At 41.6% G+C, this 20026-nt stretch overlaps 1 protein-coding gene across 1 annotated transcript; it reads right to left on the bottom strand.

Moving 5' to 3' along the window:
* Window positions 1–4503: 4503 nt before the first annotated feature.
* LOC133448912 (ADP-ribosylation factor-like protein 8B) lies at window positions 4504–14592 on the bottom strand. Its single transcript, XM_061727890.1, has 7 exons — window positions 14424–14592; window positions 11300–11380; window positions 11105–11178; window positions 10902–10995; window positions 10184–10251; window positions 7450–7520; window positions 4504–6303 (listed from the first exon to the last, which is right to left on the bottom strand). Exons 1-7 carry the CDS (start codon window positions 14544–14546, stop codon window positions 6254–6256), a joined length of 561 nt encoding a protein of 186 aa, XP_061583874.1. The 5' UTR covers window positions 14547–14592; the 3' UTR covers window positions 4504–6253.
* Between the last annotated feature and the right edge of the window lie 5434 nt (window positions 14593–20026).

Below are 20026 nucleotides of genomic sequence, written 5' to 3' on the forward strand. Positions count from 1 at the left end.
TTCACTGGTACGGGAGTAGTGTTTGACAAGGAGGACGTGACCCAGGTACTTTAGCTGTGTGCGTCGTCCAGCTCTGCTCCCGGTAACCACAGCCTGTGACTATCTGCTCCACGGTTGCCGTGGTTTCCACGTCCGTGACATCTTCTATTTGAGCGACTCATGCTCGTCTTTCAGTGCAGACATATTCAAACCTTACATTTGCCACTTTTTTAGAGATGTGCAGTGTAATGTTTTCTTTGTCCAAGTTCTCGAGCTAATACCACTACAGTCACTTTATCTCACTCTATTTTACATTTTTTTATATTTTATATATTCTTTGTACATACGATACATGCCTTATTTATCTGTTTCATTTTATTTTATTATTTTATTCGGTACTTTCAACGTTATGCTACTTACCGGTAGTTGTTTTTGCAATTGCCCCTCGGGGATAAATGAAGTTTTTCTGAATCTGAATCTGAATACTTTTCAGTCTTGATGGCGTCTTTTTGCAGTTTCATTAACCCTTGATCTCCTGTGAACCTTCGAATGTCCTTATAGGACTGTCTTCACCTGCATGTTTGATCTGACATTTGCTCCCGACTGCAGGAGCTTTGGAGGACTGAGGATGAATCCTAGGTGTCTCCACGTTGCTTGATGTGTTCCCGTCACTCTTCAGAATTATTTTCCACCTTTTTACATTTTTTTAAAAGTTATTTCCTGCACGCTTCCTCTTCAGGTTGTGTAAATCACAAAGACAGTTCTGTTGGCTTCTCTACCCGCTGTTATTCTGTCATGTCTCTCCTCCAAATCCTCAAACTCCCTAACTTTATTTATGTCTGCATATCTGGACTTACTCTGAATCTCAGCTGCAGGCGCTTTGGAGCGATGCCTCAACCCTGCTTCAGCTTCTGTTCACTAAAGCGTCTCGAGCAATCTTCCTATTAGGAACTTATTCCCTTTAACTGTACGAGTTATTGTTTACTGCAGTTCTCTCAGAGTCCATGCAGAGCTCGTTTCTCAGATTGTCCACCTGCTGTGAGAAATAGTTTGTAACTAAATGGTGACATCATCTTGGATGGACCTCGTGGTGCTCGTTGAGTGGGGGGAGGCCTGCGGTTGCTTCCACTTCTACATGATGTTCTGTGAGCGGGAAGACACACGGACGACGGCCGACCCGCATGCATCCAGGCCTCCGGCTCGGTGGGGGGCGGCTGATGTTTTTAATTTCTTTGACTAATATTAAAAACCCCATCTGGTTTCAATACATGTCGCGTGATCTACGTCGTTGCCCCGTACAAGTTCTCCACGTTTTTTTCTCTAAATGTGTAAATTCACAAAAACCCTATCAAGGCTAAAGGATTATTTTTTAAATTACACTTTTATTGGACAAATACTTTGCTGTGTCCAATAAGAACATGACTGCATGTGGGAATGCAACAAAAAGCTCAGTTTTTGTACATTTTTATTCACAATGTGCAAATATATTCTCTGCTCCAGAAACATTTAGAGCTTTAAACGACAGAAGGCTTTTTCTTTCTCAGCTAATGATACCACAGCCTTTATTTTGCCACCGTAACAGTTATTTTTGCAGGTGAGTCCATTAAATTGTTGTAGATCTTGGAGGTTTTATCGTGTTTATGGAGCCGGTGTTGCTTAAAGTTGTGTTTTTCTGCAGCTCCTGACCGGCGGAGGACAGAGATTTGTCAGAACTCAGAAAAGGTTCAAATGTTATGAACAAGTGGAATGAAAACTCTTTGCACTTTTAGGTCTTGCTCAAAGTAGTGAAGCCTCAAAATATTTATTTGTGTCTTCACTGAATTGCTCTTTCATAGGTGCTCACGCTGTCTTGACACAGTTAACCCCAGGTACTTGTGTTTGTTTGTGCTTTAAAGCCGCATGTAACCTTTAAAGTCTTTTCAAAAGCCTTTCAAAAAGTTCGAAAAGTTGGAATAACTTTTTAAAACATGCTGCTGACAACAGGGGAGAATGTGATAAAGTCCTGTCTTGTTTGTAGTGTCTCGGCCTCCCGTCCTGGCTGATGTTCGGTGCCGCATGGCGTCACAACGATGGCTCAAGTTCCCAAAGATGCGAACTACACAAAACCAGGAGCTGCATCCCACAAATATCGTGAGAAAAGAAACGGGAGTTTCCAAAACAGATTTCATTTTGCAGCTTCAATCAGACAGACTTTTTTCCTCCTTTTGTCACCAAATGCATCATTTCGGAGGGCCGGTGGCAGCTGGCCGCTCCAGCAGAGGTGTCCAGGGTCGTGCTCCTCCCAAATACATAACAATTTCATAAGACGTGACTGTCATCAGGGTCCGAGCAGGTTCTGGCCCGCTACAACCCACATTTCAATAGTTACTGCAAACTCTTCATACACGGATAACAAATTACAGATTTTTTTTCAACCCACTGGTCACATAATGACCAGTATGAATGACGATGCCCTCTGCAGACAAAATGTTATGAACTTTGTTGTTCTTCCAGAGTCGTGTGCTCAACTTTGACAACATTTCATCGTCAGTCTTATCTGGCGCCAAGTTTCATGCAACAGCCTCAGACTATCTTACTTTGTTGTACTTTCACTTCATTCTTGTATTTTCTTTTAAATGGCATTTTTAAAAGCGGAAAAGGTTTGAGTGTGTGGAACTGATTTGAACGGTTCTCAGAGCGTGAGGTAAAGAGCAGATCTTATCACAGCGGCCCCTCCTGGCGCTGACTTTAACGTCAGTGCTTCCTTCAGCATGTTGTGTAAAGTTCATTCAGATACTGGCCAAACGGTTACCTACGGCCAAGCCAACAAACCCTACCGTTATGTGACTTTATAAATGTATTGATAAAATTCTTCAAACGACTTTTCCTTAGCTGTCGATGACATGTACCAAGTTTCATGAAAATTGGATGAACGGTCTTGTTAGATTTATTTTCACTTTCAGTTTTTCCAACATGGCAGGAAAACCTGCCAAACAGAGATCAGCGCGATCTGCAACACTCCTGATGCTCCGATAAATGAGCCACAGAATTCGGTTCTAGCCCGGTTCGGTTTCTAAAATACCAGCCCAAAACACAAATGGTCGTGTTGTTGCACCCCATAGAGGTCTGCAGAGGTCAGAACCGCCGGCAGAGGTCAGTGCGTCGTTTTGAATTGATGAACCAAGTTCGATGTTGTCATAATTTGTCCTGTTCAACTGCTTTTATGGCAAAAACTGGAAAAATATTTCTTACAGAAACCGAAACAAGTGAAAAATGTAAAAAGCCAACATGTTAACTTCACTTATCTGATGGCTTTAGTTTCTTTTAGTTACTTTCCAAACTTTGACAAATGTATAGGTGTTAAAATAATAAAGATGAAAGCTATTTGTGAAGACTATCCTTTTATAAAGGTGTGGAGGTGTAATCCTAGAGCTTCTCTCAATCAGGAAGCTTCTTTCATAACGGAGCACGTCAGTTTTCATCTAAAAACACCAAAGTACCAGATCCATCTTTTGTTTGGGCTCTGATTATTTCAGATTCCAGAGATTCCAGATTAATGACAATAATCAGACGTAGCGGACGCAGTGAAGCTCCACCTCCATCAACTATGACACTAACATCACTCCTCTTTAGGTTGACTTGAGGAATGTCATTCAATACTTATGAACGAGCTTCAGTAAAATAACTGACTAATTAACACTTAAAATGACAAGACTCGGCTTATTTTGTTAAAGTGGAAGGACAAACTCCCCCCAACTTTAAAATTATGGGTTAAGGATCTTGCACGCCATTTGGCACTGGAGAGAATTCGTTAATCCACAAGAGGGTGTGCCCAGACATTCTATATCTGGCAACCTTTCTTAACCTATATAGGTAAAATGGACGTCACTGAGATTACAGGTGTGTGACACTGATTTTTTTACTTTATTGTCTTTATTTTTATTTTATCTCTGAATGGTACAATAATTTAGTTGTAGGGATGGGGCTCCATTGGAGCAAGACATGTGGGGGTTATAAGTATGTGTCATATTTACTATGTTAATTCTAATTGTCTTGTATGTAATTATTCTGTAAAACTTGAAAATACAATAAAAAAAAAGACCTTGAATAAAAAGAAAATGACAAGACTGGACGTGAGTGACGAGAGCTGCAGAGAGCAGATGAAGGTTCTCCACAAACATCCTAGAAATTATTTCAGAAACTTTTTTTTAAAGCTCCTTATAGCCCAGATAAGATGATGAAGCAAATCCTGAGATTCACATCGATGCTGTTGAGAAAGAGGACAGTGCTTAAATCTGACATCTGTTTGCTGTGGTTACAGCTCCGGCTGAAACACTGCTTATGTGCAGAGTGATGCCAAAGACCTCCAGACTAAAAGACCTCCAGACCTCCATGGAAACCTTCTCTTTCAGTAACCGGTCCACAGGAAAAGGAACCTTGATGCACTGAACGAGAGGACTTGAACCTGTCGTCTTTCCAAACCTCTCTGCTTCCATCTAGTGGCAAAACATCAAACTGACAATTTCACAGAAAAAGAGACACGTGAACTCTTTAAAAATAAAAACCAATTTATTAGCAATCACAGGGAGAGAATGCATGGCCTCTACAAGAACATTTGCTTGAATAAAAATGCTTATGTTTTATTTACAAAGTCTGCAATTTAATGTGAATAAGCTGAGCACATGCACATACGAATTGCAAATAGGTTATATTATTACACAATTAACAAAAGCTTTTTGCAAGATGAGCCCCACAGCCGCCCAGCTGAACAGCCTCTCTCTGCTGCTGTGGTCCCAACAATCAACAAACACGTTTAACACGACCGCCAACACGCACAGAGCAGCCCGAGAAAGCAGCCGGATGGAAGCGGAGGCGCGACCATGACGATGCAGGAGCCATGATTCGCTCCGCACACGGAGACACAAGCAACCGAAAGGAAAGACAAACAGGTGAGCGGGTGCAGTGGTTGAGCCCATCAGAAGCATCGTCTTGTTAAGGGAAAGAAAAGGCTGCGTCACTTTCAGAGACGGCGTTGTCGCTGGACTGATTGGGGGTTTTACAAAAGGCGCCGGGACTCAGGGAAGGGTGTGACGAAGGATGGATGACATCAAGGGCCCAACTTGGACTGCCCTCGGTCGTCTGTGAGCTACGTCATCGTGACTGAAACAAACTCTCCGACTCATAAAACCCATCTGGAGACAAGACTCCTGAGTGCACCCGTACTGTGTTCAGGCCTGCTTTTGTTTTTTTTAAATTCCTTTAACAACCTGAAAGCTGGGGGCGAATCTTCGCCCACGTATCAAAGCTACAGACACAAGTCGAAGGCTACAAGTGAAACAGCAATCAAATTACCCAGCAACCAAACATGGAACATTTTCTCAAAGCCTTATTGTTCATTACTTTAATCCTCATTCTTCATCGCCGGTGTATCGCCGCCATCTCTCTAGACATCATAATGTTGTGTGATTACAAAACAGAAATTGAGATTGTCGAAAGGTGGTGTTAAGAGCAATCAAGGGATCTAAGCAGTCTGTAAGCCGGTGTTTATGGGGAATAATGGGTTGGAAATTGCATTGGGTAATAACTGTCTGATTGGAGCTTTCTCATAGCCAAAGGCACTTAAATTTCTGCTTAGGATTTCGTCTCAGACACAACAGCCACTCCAAAACCTTAGCTTCTATCGACATTCTAAGCCAAGTGTAAACCAAGTTCAAGTCACCCCATAACACAGACACCTACGTATCCTGGCAAATCAAATTGCGGGCGACATTGCTGAGAAATGATCAGGATTTGAAGGCAGAAGCGACCATTTTCATTTGGCAAAGGGACTGTTCAAAATTACAATCGCACAATGCCATATGAACTCCTAATGTTGGCAGGAAACAGATGTTTGATTGTGGGATCTTGCTGTAGGTTTGGGAACAGTAAACTGTGATGCCATCACAGCAATAATAATAATAATAATAATAATAATAATAATAATAATAATAATAGTAATGATGACATCCCCATGATGTACACAGAGCATTTCCATAATTGCGCGTGATAAGGCATGATAAATATGGACTCCCCCCCCTCCTAGCACAACGGTGAGACTCCAGATGATACGGCGTGGCCATGTTTAGGGGGCTGAACGTCTACGGTAGTGTACGGGTGGTGCGGGTGGTGAGGGTAGTGAGCACAGAGAGCTGGATTACTTCTGAGGCAGTGGGAAGGATGGCTGGCGAGGACCCATGACCGTACGGGGGCTGAGGCCAGAGCTGCGACCGGGGAGGAGCGGGGCGGCCCCTCGCTCTCAGCTTCTCCGGGACTTTGAGTGCTGGATGAGCCACTGCAGGGTGATGTCTGTGGGCGGCAGAGGACACGGGCCACAGGTTAGTTTGCTGCAGAGCTCTGCAGGGATCTCGCCTCGGCTCCAGACCAGTGCGGGTCATGTCACCCTCATCGTTTACATCTATAACCTGGGAACTGACACAGCGTTCTCCTCTGATCGCTCCACCAACACAAAGGGTTTGAGACAATTAAACATATTCTACTTTAACTCAACAGCAGCATGAAGTGTCTCTTCGGTGTCTTGATTTTACCGAGACACAGACAACAGAGGTTGATGCTCATGAAGACATGCTCCGTGCAAGTCTCGTTAAAAGATCAATTGGAAGAAACTCCAGCAAAAACAAATGCAAATCAAAACGTTTGATTTAGGAGAGTTTTTACCTGCCATTGTTTATGTTATGTTTATGTAATAATTGCTCGAGGGTCATGTTCTGGGTCTCTGGAAAGATCCTAGAGACAACTTCGATTGTAATAGACGCTATTTAAATAAAATTGAATTCAATTGGTGACTATGAAATAACATGATTGATATATAAGTTTTAATTTTACTCTGCGCCCTCCTCATACTGGTTTAATCTGCCAAGAAACCTTGTTCCAGAGCCCGAAGGGAGGATTTTTTATTAGATATCTTTTATCAGACGTATCCTTCCTGTTGTTCAGAATTAAAAAGGATTTGCATCCTCTTAGAAGAAAGCTCTGGACCGCACTTACTTACAGACATTTCCAACAATGCATCCTCTTTCAGACTCCAGAATCCTCTCCGTCTACTCCACCCTGCCTGCACGCTCTTCTTCCCCTGTTACACTGCCCGCTGCTGTCACTTTGAGCCCAAATACTTAAATCCCTGTACCTCCTTCACCTGGATTCCTTGCATCCACAGTCTCACCTGCTTCCCTTTTATGAACATACATGTATTCTGTCTCACCGTCACAGACCTTCACTCTTTGTCAGTAGAAATGGAGCACACGGTTTCTCAGCTTAATGTGGACGTACCTCAGAGTCTGAACAATTACTGTTGAAACTGCAGGAAGGATGAGTTACAACGGTCTCTTAGCTCAGTTTCATTTAAAGCTTTTTACTTAGACTGAATTTTATGCTTGCTTAATGAACCTGGCCTTCCCGTTTTCTTATCCATGGAACATCCGCCCAAATATTTACCTATGTTGTCTTTCTCTTTGCACGAGACGGAGTAGCAGCAGATCTCTCGATCCTGAATGGCAGAAAGGTTCCTGCAAAAGGAGGGCGGGAAGAAAGACAGTGAGCAGGTTACATCAGTAAATCACAAGCAGATTTATATGGGCAGTAACCTGCTGAACCTGGTACCCCCTCTTTAATCACACGCTTTCTGTGTTTAGGCAACGCAAAGACCAGAGCCGATCTGATCCGAGTGGCTCTTAGCTTCAGGCAAACACACGTTCAAACAATGATTCTATCAACACACCATTATTCCCATTATCATTATTATAAGTTGTTTTTTTTTCCACTAAAGTATAGTTTAAGAGAAACAAATGAGGGCAATACTACGTACTTGCTATATGGGAGTTAAGAGAGTAGGCTGCAGCCAATCATCAGCACGAGTGCACACCTTCATAAAAGAAGATATTTTGGTAGTTTGGAGCATTCTGGTGTCCACGATGCCAGGTGGGAACGACATTAGCAATCAATGTGGAAAGGGTTATAATACTATTTTCAAACACTTTGGCGTTAAACATCATACAGTGAGTAAGATTATTTTCAAGGGGAAAACATTTAAAGGGGAGCTATTATGGCATCAAATACCTATTTTAAACAGGGTTGAATGTCTTAAAAACAAGCTTTTCATTGTTTTTGCTAAATAAATTAGAAATTCAGCCTCTGAGCCATGTCTTTATCTTCCCATTCTCTAACCTCATTATCTATGAGGGATTCTGAGTGGGCGGGGCGGCTATGATAATGAGGCTCTGTGCTGATTGGCTGCCTGAATGACGCGTAGAAAATGGTGGAAGCTCCGGCCGGCGGAGTTGTTGTTGTTGATCCAGCCAGAGTAAGTTGTGGGCGTGGTTTCACGAATCGCTCCCTTCACTGACGTGCACCTCCCGAAAATTGTAACTATGCGGCAACGCAGACCACACGCAGACCGAGAGGGCTGTGACTGGTTTGCTTGGTAGCAACACATTTCCGGTTTCCGGTTTGAAGCAGTCGTGAACTTTCCGCGCTCTTTTCTTCGTTTATGTGTGACTTTTTTTGTTTTGTTTTTTTTGCACAATAGTTGTCCTTATCTCTTTGATTCACTGTGACCGGAAAAAGTCAGATAAACCATTCAGGAAAAGATCGCTAACTAGCGGTCGCGGGGGGTACTGCACCGCGACGAAATGGAGAGACGAAGAAGTCCGAAGGGTTCACGACTGCGTCACGGTGACGGCGTGTGCTCTACATTGGTTTGACGCAGAACGGTAATTCAGGCTTAAGGGTCATGACATTACTGACTCGTACAGACTTATGACCCGGTGCTTCGGTTTGATCTATAATGAAAGTTTACATCTTCACAGAAGCACGCCCACTGCGAGGCATGGAGCTGGAGAGGTGATGGTTTGAGGTAGAGGGCTGCATTGGGATTGGGTCCCACTGGGTCCCGCGGGTCCCAACGCAAATCTCGCGGGATCGGGCGGTTTGAATTTTTCTGCGGGCGGGAGCGGGCGGACAAAAAAAAAAAAAACACTGCGGGATCGGGATGTAGTCTAGCGACAAGATGGAAATCAATGACGTGGAAAAGAACCTCAAACAAGGTCTTTACAAAACAAAGACAAAGCAAGGCCAGTTAGATATTTGGAGAAACTGCGTTTAGTGTCTGTGGGCGCATGTTGGAAGAGAGAAGGGATTGGGACCGCAGTCGGTCAGCAGCATTCTCTTCCTCCACAGCAATGTAATGGCCAAGCGATTCATTTGTTAAATTACAGTAATTCGTTTCATTCATTAACATTGTGTATTTTATGTTATTTATTAGTGTTATTTGAGCCACTCACAACCTACTCTCATTGCTGTAACCACAATCACATAAATGATGTGTGCGCAAAAGGCGAGTTTTGCGGGAGCGGGCGGGGGGGAGTGTAACACACACGTTGTGAGCGAGGGCGGTAATGATCAGAAATGCAGCGGGAGCGGGATGAAGAAAACAGTCCCGCGCAGGGCTCTAGTTTGAGGTTCATTAACAGCCAGAGGACCTGGACACATGGCAGTAATTGAGTCTTCCATGGATTCTACTGTGTATTATTATATATACACATACACACATCATTATTATTACTGTATTGTCGAGGTGAGGGTGAAGCCATGACAACGCGAGGTGTACCAGTGAATATAGGACTGAACGGCTGAAAAACAAAGGACTTGAGGTTCTGGAGTGGCTTCCTCGAAGCCCAAACCCAACTGAACCTTAAGAAAGCTGTGCGTGCCCAAGAATGTTACTGGACTGAAACAATGCTGTAAAGAAGAATGGGCTAACTCTCCTCTATAAGTAACTGCTGCTAAAGATGGAGCTACCATCTACTGGATCATGGGGGTACTTAGTATTGACCACATGTTTTTTAATCTACACCTTATTTTTGTTAAGAAAAATTGAATCGTTATGTGCTGTGAGGCTGATGGTGTATTTGTCTAATATCCAATAAGCTATGATGATTTTATTATGGTTTTTATGCAAAACACCCAACAACAACGACAACAAAAACATAGATATAGAGAGGGTACTGACGTGTGCACACGACTGTTGGTAACCCTGTCACCATACCTTTGGTCAGAAGTTCACCCAAGTACACGTGTAACTGCATTATCTGGCCCCTCCCAGGTTTAAAAAGCTGCTTCATTTCTAACAAACATCAGGTTCAATGAAACGGCGTTCACAATTAGTCCTCACATTTTTTCAATGAGCTGCTTCTCATCCAGCGCGTCAGGTAGATCTCGTTTGTTGCCGAGGACTAGGACCTAAAAAAGAGAGCGAGTGGGGAGAAAGAAAACATTTAAAAACCAGTGTTGATCAATATCTTGTGCAACAATGTATCATCATTACTGATCACATCATTTATAGATCATCTATCTCAGGATTTACAGTTCACTGCCTGTGTGGGATTATGAGCCGCAGGAGGAGAAGACTGGGAACAAAGGACGTCAGACACTGTCCATTATCTCCTGTCTACTCATTAAAAATCATTATCCATTAAAAAAATAATAATAATCGAGGGCACAGCTGGTAGTGCAGCCGTCTCACAGCTAGAAGGTTCTGGGTTCTATTCCTGCCGTCTGTGGGTGCTGAATGCGTGCCCAGGACTGACTTAGGTAGGAACACTGGGTGATGATTTAAAAAAAAAAATAAAAAAATAAAAAATCGGGGGAGAAAAAAAAAAAAAAAAGTCTGGATAAAAATATTTGGGAAAAAATAAAAATAAAAAAATGACTCAAGGCTAAGGACTGCTGAGCGTAACGCCATCAACCCAGAGTGAACTGCTGTGATTGGCAATTTTGAGTTTAATCACCGCTTTTCACTGGAGTAGCTGGATCCTCAAAAATGAACATTATGATTAAGTTAAAGCTGCGACACCAGAAGATTGTTTCAAATATGTCAGATAGCTTCTCACAGGAATTCCTTGTAGTTGCGGTTTCTCTAAAAGGTTGTGCAGTTCGTTTCTGGACGCTTCTACTTTATCCCGGTCTGCTGCGTCCACCATGTAACTGGGTAGAGGAGAGGAACCAAATGGTAACAATTATTATTAAAAATAGTTTTGAATAACAACACCCCCCCCCCAAAAAAATTGTAAAAGATAAACGATTATTTACTTACACAATAGCATTAACTCCTCTACAGTAGCGCTCCCACATGCTTCTGAAGCGGGGCTGTCCACCTATGTCCCATATCTGAGGAAACAACCAACAACCATCATCAACATCCTGTTCTGGGGTTCACACTCTTCAGCGCTAGTGGGATAAAACTGATTTCAGTGAAGGCACCTCAGCGTCCCCTCCAGTAACCGCTTACCTTTATTGTCACATTGCCTTTAGTCACCTTCCGCATGTTGAAGCCGACTGTGGGAATCATGTCTTCACTGAACTGCCCCGACTGCACAAAACACACAAAAGGACAATTTAAAACTATTTGTCACATGAGAAGAATTATGAATTGTATCTGTGCTAACTAAATTAAGGGATTATTTGATTACAATCATTTTTTTTCTGAGTAACATTTGCCCTTTTCCTTCATGACTCATGATAAGATGATGCCATCAGTACACAATTATGCAGCCCAGGTCCTAAGAGTCCTCCGCCGCTCCCTGAGATCTGGGCTTAAATAAATCCACTGCAGCCCTCTCTTTCTCTCGTCTTATCTTCAGCAAACCAAACGCAGCTCAGACGGGCCGAGATGAGGCGAGTGACTCAGCTGGTCCAACATATTTAATACTTTATCTCCAAAAGCTCCCCGGTAGTTTGGCAGTATGTTTGGGAATAATTTTCCCTTCAAAACAATGAAACGTAATTTGATCCGTTTTGAGCACAAAGAAGCCTTGTGATACCTTCAGAGTTCATTACTGCTTCCCTCTGTGGAGAAATCACCAGCAACTGCCAGTGTGACTGTCGTCAGTCAAACAACCAAACCACAACAGCAGTTTACACCGGTGCATCCTCAAAGTCAAGCTCCTCATGGAAGTCCTAAAACCCCAAATTGAGGACGTCTTCTGTTGATACACTGGACCAGGAGGGTGCAGGATTTGCTCTATGGACAATTTCCAAAGAACCATCCAACATATTAGTCGTAAAAGCAGATTATTTTCATTGACTAGCTTCATCATCCCCAGCACACCCACAAAACTAGACATAAACACCTTATTATAGGGAAAAAACGTAAACTTGTGGGAACAAGTTTGAGTGTTGTGTGTCGGGGACCACAGATCTGGAATGAGTTGAATGATTGCCTTAAAAAGTCACAGTCCATCTCCATATTCAAACGGCAGTTAAAGAATCAATTGTTAAGCTCATATATATATATATATATATATATATATATATATATATATATATATATATATATATATATATATATATATATATAAATGTACACTCCAGGATCACAAAATGTTTCATGTTAAGTGTTTGTAATGCGATATGTTGTATGTAAGTGGTAGTCTAGTATAAAGTGCATGTTGTTTTGTTTTGTGTGTATTAAGTGCAAGTGTATGTATGTATTCCTGCCTACTGTATTTATGTTCATTGGCTCCTACCATAAGCTTTTGATAGCTTCTCCAGGAGACCAATTCACATGTGTGAGTGTGAATAAATCAAATCAAATCATCATTTGAGGGGCAAGACAGGAAGTTATAAACACTTGGGGGGGGAAAATGTGCCTAATTTCAGGAAATTGTGATATGGGCATGCCCTACTGCCCGTCCGTCCCCCGTCGCTGCTTGCGTTCAGGTTAATCAGCATTAAAAGGTAATTGTGGTTCTGGTTGTGTTCGGGGTGGTACTGGTTCTGTCTGAGGTGGTTCTGGTTGTACTGAATTCATTCCTATGCTCCCCCATACGAGTGCATAGGTTTTTTCTTGCCATGGTAACAAGGATAGAATGGGGCCATTTGGCTTTAGATTTCTCAAAAACTGTAAAATACAGCCTAATGAGGCCTAAGTATGTTGTATTTCACAGTGTCCCAAGTCTTTTAACGTTGGATCGATGTCTCTACGATAACGTGTTGTTGAGCAACAAGCGTCCAAAATTTCATTGGCATCAACATTAGCATAGTTCAGCGTCCAAATTTTGGCCAAACCAAAACGGGTCCACAAATCCCTCTGGCAGGCCAGTGAGTAACAACAGGTGTTCATAAACACACGCCACCCAAGTCATGAGGACTTAATAAATACATGTTTTATGAAGTCCACAAAACATCCGGTATCCTTTAGTCGTGATTGCAGCAGATCTCCCCCTTTCCCACCCACAGACCAGCGACGAGTTAACAAGTCAAACTCCTTTCAAACCCACAAACAGAGTTGACGCGCTGCTCATGTTGCCACACTGGCAGCTGAGAAACACCACTGGCATCTATTAAACAACACTGGCAGCTATTAAACATCACTGGCATCTATTAAACAACACTGGCAGCTATTAAACATCACTGGCATCTATTAAACAACACTGGCAGCTATTAAACATCACTGGCATCTATTTAACAACACTGGCATCTATTTAACAACACTGGCAGCTATTTACCAACACTGGCAGCTATTTACCAACAGTGGCAACTATTAAACAACACTGGCAGCTGAGAAACAACACTGGCAGCTATTAAACAACACTGGCAGCTATTTACCAACAGTGGCAACTATTAAACACCACTGGCAGCTATTAAACAACACTGGCAGCTGAGAAACAACACTGGCAGCTATTAAACAACACTGGCAGCTGAGAAACAACACTGGCAGCTGAGAAACAACACTGGCATCTATTTAACAACACTGGCAGCTATTAAACAACACTGGCAGCTATTAAACAACACTGGCAGCTGTGAAACACCACTGGCAGCTATTAAACATCACTGGCAGCTATTAAACAACACTGGCAGCTATTTAACAACACTGGCAGCTATTAAACAACACTGGCAGCTATTAAACAACACTGGCAGCTATTAAACAACACTGGCAGCTATTAAACAACACTGGCAGCTATTAAACAACACTGGCAGCTATTAAACAACACTGGCAGCTGAGGAACAGATAAGAAACACCACTGGCAGCTATTAAACAACACTGGCAGCTATTAAACACCACTGGCAGCTATTAAACAACACTGGCAGCTATTAAACAACACTGGCAGTTATTAAACAACACTGGCAGCTATTAAACAACACTGGCAGAAACACTGACGAGTCATTCACATGACTGATTTCACAAGTCAGCGCAGTCACACCGCGTCATTCCAGCCAAAACCACGAGTTTCTACTGCAGGGACACGTATTCCTACCACTCCACCACTGCGCCTGTGTGTTGACATGCATCTTAAACCCTCCCCAGCACTTCAGCAGCTTTCCTTCACCATGCATGTGACCGTCGGTCCACAGCAGCTCCAGGTGATAGTCTGGGCCCGCTTACTCTGTCTCTGCTAATGCTCGGTACTTACAGCGATCACGTTCACAAACGTGGTCTTCCCGGAGTACTGCAGTCCCACTAGCGTGAGCTCCATCTCCTCCTTCCAGAAGAGGGACCTGAACCAGTCCAACAGCCTGTTAATGAGGGCCAGCATCTTGAGGACAGGAGCGGTCTGGTCTGGTCTGGACGCTAGCAGATACCGGAAGTAGCAGCTGCTGCGTCACGTCACGTGACCGCGGTGCGCCCTCACTATCACCTATTACTTTAATAAGTGCACTAATAAACACATAAGAAACTACTTCTACAGTAAAAGGAAAATAACCCCAAGAGAATTTGTTTGGAACTCCCATTTTTCGGACATTCAATGGAAAACAGCGTGGCTCCTTCCCTATAAATTTGCAATCTCAAACAAATTAAAAGAAGTCCATCATATTTACCCCACCAACCAGCTTATATCCAAATTTGTAGACATTGATAGCAGATGTGTATTTTATAAACATGACGAAGAGACCATCATACATTTGTTTTATGAATGTGTGAACATACTTTAAGTTTCTGGAAAAAATTTGAAGAATTTTTTGACATACAAACTAATAATGTAATTAAATTAGAAACTAAAGATATCTTACTATATAACGAAAACCAAAATTACAAAATTCAACAACTGGTCAACTTAATGATTCTTGTTGCTAAGTTTCACATTCATAAGGCAAAATTCTCCAAATCCTGTCCATCCTTAGTTCCCTTTAAAGTTGATTTCAAAATGTATTTTGAGACAATACAATTGGTTAATAACAATAAATGTAATAGCTACCACTGTCAACCCCATAAAAGAAATGTCTACAGATATCTGAATGTATTGCCTTCCTTTTATTATTTAGTGTAATTGTTAATGTCACGAACTACTTGCACTTTATTGTAGCTTTTTTGTGAAGAGAACAATTTTATATGTTTTGTACTATAATGATGCCTATGTATGTTTATTTTTTATATTACTGAATAATGCCTGCCATTTATTTCAATGTTATTGTATTTTCTGGAATTGAAATAAAGTTTCATACAAAAAAAAGACTACCACATCAAAAAAATTAAAAAAATCCACTATTACTTTATTCATTTATTTATTTATTTTGTATACATTCATTTATTTATTTATTTATTCATTTATTTATTTATTTATTTATCTTAGCCTTTATTGAACCCAGTCAATAACAGAATACAACAAAAGAGCACACTGCAAAAACTCAAAATCTTAACAAGAATATTTGTCTTATTTCTAGTTAAAATGTCTCATTTTTAGTCAAAAAATCTCATTACACAAGAGTCAAGAGTCATTACCAGAAAACAACAAGAGTCATTACCAGAAAAATAACTTCTTATTTGACAATTTTCACCTGTTTCAAGTAAATTTTCACTTAAAATAAGTAGAAAATCTGCCAGTGGAACAAGATTTTTTTGCTTGTAATGAGAAGATACGTCTTGTCCCACTGGCAGATTTTTTCAAATTATTTCAAGTGAAAATTCACTTGAAACAGGTGAAAATTGTCAAATAAGAAGTTATTTTACTGGTAATGACTTGTGTAATGAGATTTTTTGACTAAAAATGAGACATTTTAACTGGAAATAAGACAAATATTCTTGTTAAGATTTTGAGTTTTTGCAGTGCAGGTGCGACGGACAACATATTAACGCAGACATACAAAACAAAACTTACGATTAAGGATCAATGTTAGTGCAGAAAAATCAAACGCAACCGTTTAAGAGGGGCAATAGGGTGGGTGGGTGGGGGTGACACAGTCAATTAAAATTTAGATTATAAAAAAACGCAACAACAAAAAGATGATCGGTCTATATTGTCCTGTTTTGTTTGTTGCATTTCACTGTTTTTAATTTAATTTTTTTTATTGGAGATTGATTAATAATACAGTCCAAAGTCTATATGAGATAGTGCAAAGTTAGGTTAAATGTTGATTTAAAAAGGAAATTGTTGTAATTAAGCTTGTTCCTATAACAAATCAAATGATTATAAATCAGTGTTCAGTGAAAAACACTCCCAGACCTCCCCCCACAGGTTTTCTTATTACTTTTTTTTAATTTACTTTACAAATTTATTTTATTCCATTTTTATTCTATTTTTGTATTTTTTAGTTATTGCATTCTCTGTTTTACTCTCTTTTTTGCTATTGTATGGCAGCATCAGGGTGGACAGCAAGGAAAGAATTGCACAGCACAGAGAACAGAGAGCTTTTCTGTTGACAATAAACATCCTGAATCTTGAATCTTCTGCGGTGTCAGTTTGAAGCCTCTTTTCCCCAAGCACCAACCATCTTGCATGAGGAACTTACACAAGGAACTACGTTTTTTTGCAGTTCTTTGACTGGCCACAAGGTCTTCCTTAACTGTCATGTCAATCAGGAGTTTGTACTAACTGAACTTTGGCTATACGCAGCAGTAATTTTTGATGTCGCTGTAGAATCAACGTGTAAAATGGTATATTTGGCTGTTCTGGCAGCTCTGCAGCAATTCTAGCAGAGATCGACTGAAGAGCTGGTAGCCAAAGCTAACTTTATTGACATACATTGGGGATATTCCCGTAAGCTTCCTGAACAACACGGCCGCACACCATCCAACGAAAAATGGGCTTCAAAATGGCTCTTCAGAAACCAAGGGGTCACATGACCCAGTGCTTCGTCCATTGGTTTTTACCATTGTATGTATGAAACAATGGACAAAGCATTGGGTCACATGACCCATTTGGTTTCTGAAGAGCGGTTTTGAATCCCATTTTTCTTCGTAGGGGGCGCAGCCATGTTGCTCAGCAAGCCAACAGGAACACCCTCACCTCCCAACACCCCCACCTCTGTCAATCAAAGTTAGCTTTGCTCCCAGCTCCTTCAGCCAAACCCAACTGAATTATTGACTCGACGGAGAAATCAAAAATGGCCGTCGCTTCCTAGCTGATGATGGGTTAATACAAATGGGTGGTTATTTCGCTAGGCGTGGTAGCATGACGATTACGGATGAGGAAGTGATGACGGCTAGCCATTGGCTGAGCCGACTGTCAATCAATTACATTAGAAAGAAATGTATTGCTTTATATAAACTCTCCTGGCTGTCATGGATGTGAAATCAAACAACTGAGACCCAAACTGTTTTTTGAACCAGGATATAAATATTTCTGCTCTAAAGTTGGACATTTTAACATGGAAGTAAATGGAGACCAACTCACTTTTGGAGCCTCTAGTGGTCAGTCGAGGAACTGCAGCAAAACTCAGTTCCTCCACTGCAGAGGTCAAATGGTTGGCAAACGGTTTCCTCGTACTGCACGGCCTATGATGGACTGGAGACCTGTCCAGGGTGAACCCCTGCAGCCTGTAATGAGCTGGGATAGGCTCCAGCAGATCCTGAAAAGGATAAAGCGGGTATAGAAAATGGATGGACGGATACTGCATGGCGCCATGTTGAGAGTGGGTGGACAAAAAGCCTGGAAGTCGTCTGGAACACGCCCACCTTATGTCAATCAGAGTTTTCCATGACTATCAGCTCCTTGAGCTGATTTACAGGAGGGAGCTGCAGAGTCTCTCGCCAGTGAAGTATTGAATTGTTTTTAGTGGTTAAACTGGAAATTACCTCAGAGTCTAGCTGATGGCAGTTAGTAACATTTTTCAGTAGCATGACTGTGACTGAGGAGGAAGTTATGATAGTGTCTGTTACATTACTGGTATATCACCTGGCACTCATTAAAATGTAACATAACTTATTTCATCTACCATGAAATTATAAAATATATTGAATCTGATGAAAACTATATTAATGGGTATGTTGTTTTCCCTCTTTTCTTAAATGCACTTCATTATCATTTGTCAACTGTATAACTGTGATGGGCCTCAGTTGCTTTGACGTAAAAAGTAGTCTGAATACTTATTTAGAAGCTGATGAAAGCCAGTTAATGTTTATTGCGCTGTGAAATTATCTAATATGGTTTTGCATGTGCTTACCTGCAGAAAATCATATTATTAATCATATACTTAAGTTTTAATAACCCTTGTGGCTTGTTTATTATATCATCAGGCTAACAAACTCTCCACTTCAAATACGTCCCAACAGATAAAAATGCAATACATCATCATCGCATCAAAATGTTCAAACACAAAAAGGTAAACTAAATATAAAAGCCACTCTGCTATGACTGGACATTAAAATCTCATTATTCTCTGCCAGAAGAACAGCTTCAGTGACTGAGCTCTTTACAGATAATAACAAAACTATGAAAGAAATTGTCCGATATCTGAACCCAGATACCCGCTCTGGAGATCAAAAATGCTTTCAGATCTTTGGCAGAGGATCTAATACATATTGTGAACTGTTTAACTTCCCAGCACCACTAAAACCCACAGCTGTCAGAGCTCTGGTGGTAAAGAGTCATCTGGATGCTTCAACAGTAACTTCCGGTCCATCTCAAAGGACCATGTTCCGATCAGTGTGTTGTGTCAGCGCCTCCAGGAAACAACACTGGTTTTATTTCAGGCTCATCGGTTGACTGCCCTCTGCTGGAATCAACTCCTCATGGAGATGGCGTTTGCCCCAAACATAACAACCTTTAAAAGAGAATTTAAAAACAGGAAAATAAAAGCTTTTTCAAATGCTTCTGATTAAAACATCTTCATTTCTTCATTCGTTTCTACTCCTTTTTCTTGATTCCTCCGTGAAGCTCGCTGAGTTGTCCACGTGTATGAAATGTTCTGCGTGGATAAACCTGCCTGGTCCTCCCTAACCTCGGAGTCGGCTTCCTCGGGGCTCAAGATGCCACATCCCAGTGTCCCAAGTTCAGAGGACACATCAACATTTCTCTGCCCAAGTCCTCGCTGTACTTTTCTGTACCTATACACCTTAATCCTGCTACCATCACATCTTTTCCCAAAGACCTCTAACCTGATCGACTATGGACCGACAGCGTTGACCTCATGAACGCTTGTCGTTGGAGACATGAAGGACAGAATGACCGACAGACGATGCAGTAATGGAGCAGGGCAACTGCTGAGTTCCTTCTCGGTTACAGCATGAACATACAGACTCCTGAAGGTCGAATTTTCAGAAGTATGATCAGCACCAGGCACATCTGCCTCTTAAAGGTAGTGTAAGGGATTGGATGTGAGCACCAACATCTTTCAGCCCTGTTCCTTCATCACAAGTGGCCAGCGGGTCCATCGGATCTCATCTGCCCCCAAATACACTGGAACATCCTTTGTGCCTGCTCACCAGCAGACGCCAACATGACATAGGGAGAAGCTTGAAATAGCTGGAGCCCAAACTTTATTCCACAGAGGATATGTACAATTCAAGGGTAAGAGAACTGAAGAGCTTCATTGTGATTGTTCACGTGCAAAATTAAATGAGTTTTCACTTAAGCCAGTGGAGGAGACGGCCCCTGAGTCCTTCCCAGGATGCACCTGTGTTCAGGCTATGAAGGACTATGAGCGAATGGGGACAAGCGGTCAGGTCTGAATCTGTCCTGAAATGCTTTTCCTTCTTCTCCAGTCGACCGTCTGAACGGGGCCGTTGTCATATACAGTAAATTTACAACAATTAATTAATTAATTAATTAATTAAACAATTGTGTCCTTTACTTCCCTG

Source organism: Cololabis saira, chromosome 8 (genome assembly GCF_033807715.1).
Source record: "Cololabis saira isolate AMF1-May2022 chromosome 8, fColSai1.1, whole genome shotgun sequence".
Taxonomy (NCBI): Eukaryota; Metazoa; Chordata; class Actinopteri; order Beloniformes; family Belonidae; genus Cololabis; species Cololabis saira.

Coding starts and splice junctions, on each gene's coding strand:
- LOC133448912 (XM_061727890.1), bottom strand. CDS start 14,546: ATGCTGGCCCTCATTAACAGGCTGTTGGACTGGTTCAGGTCCCTCTTC. Junction 11,179..11,299: donor AAGGCAATGTGACAATAAAG/GTAAGCGGTTAC, acceptor TTGTTTCCTCAG/ATATGGGACATAGGTGGACA. Junction 10,252..10,901: donor CGCAACTACAAGGAATTCCT/GTGAGAAGCTAT, acceptor TCTCTTTTTTAG/GTCCTAGTCCTCGGCAACAA.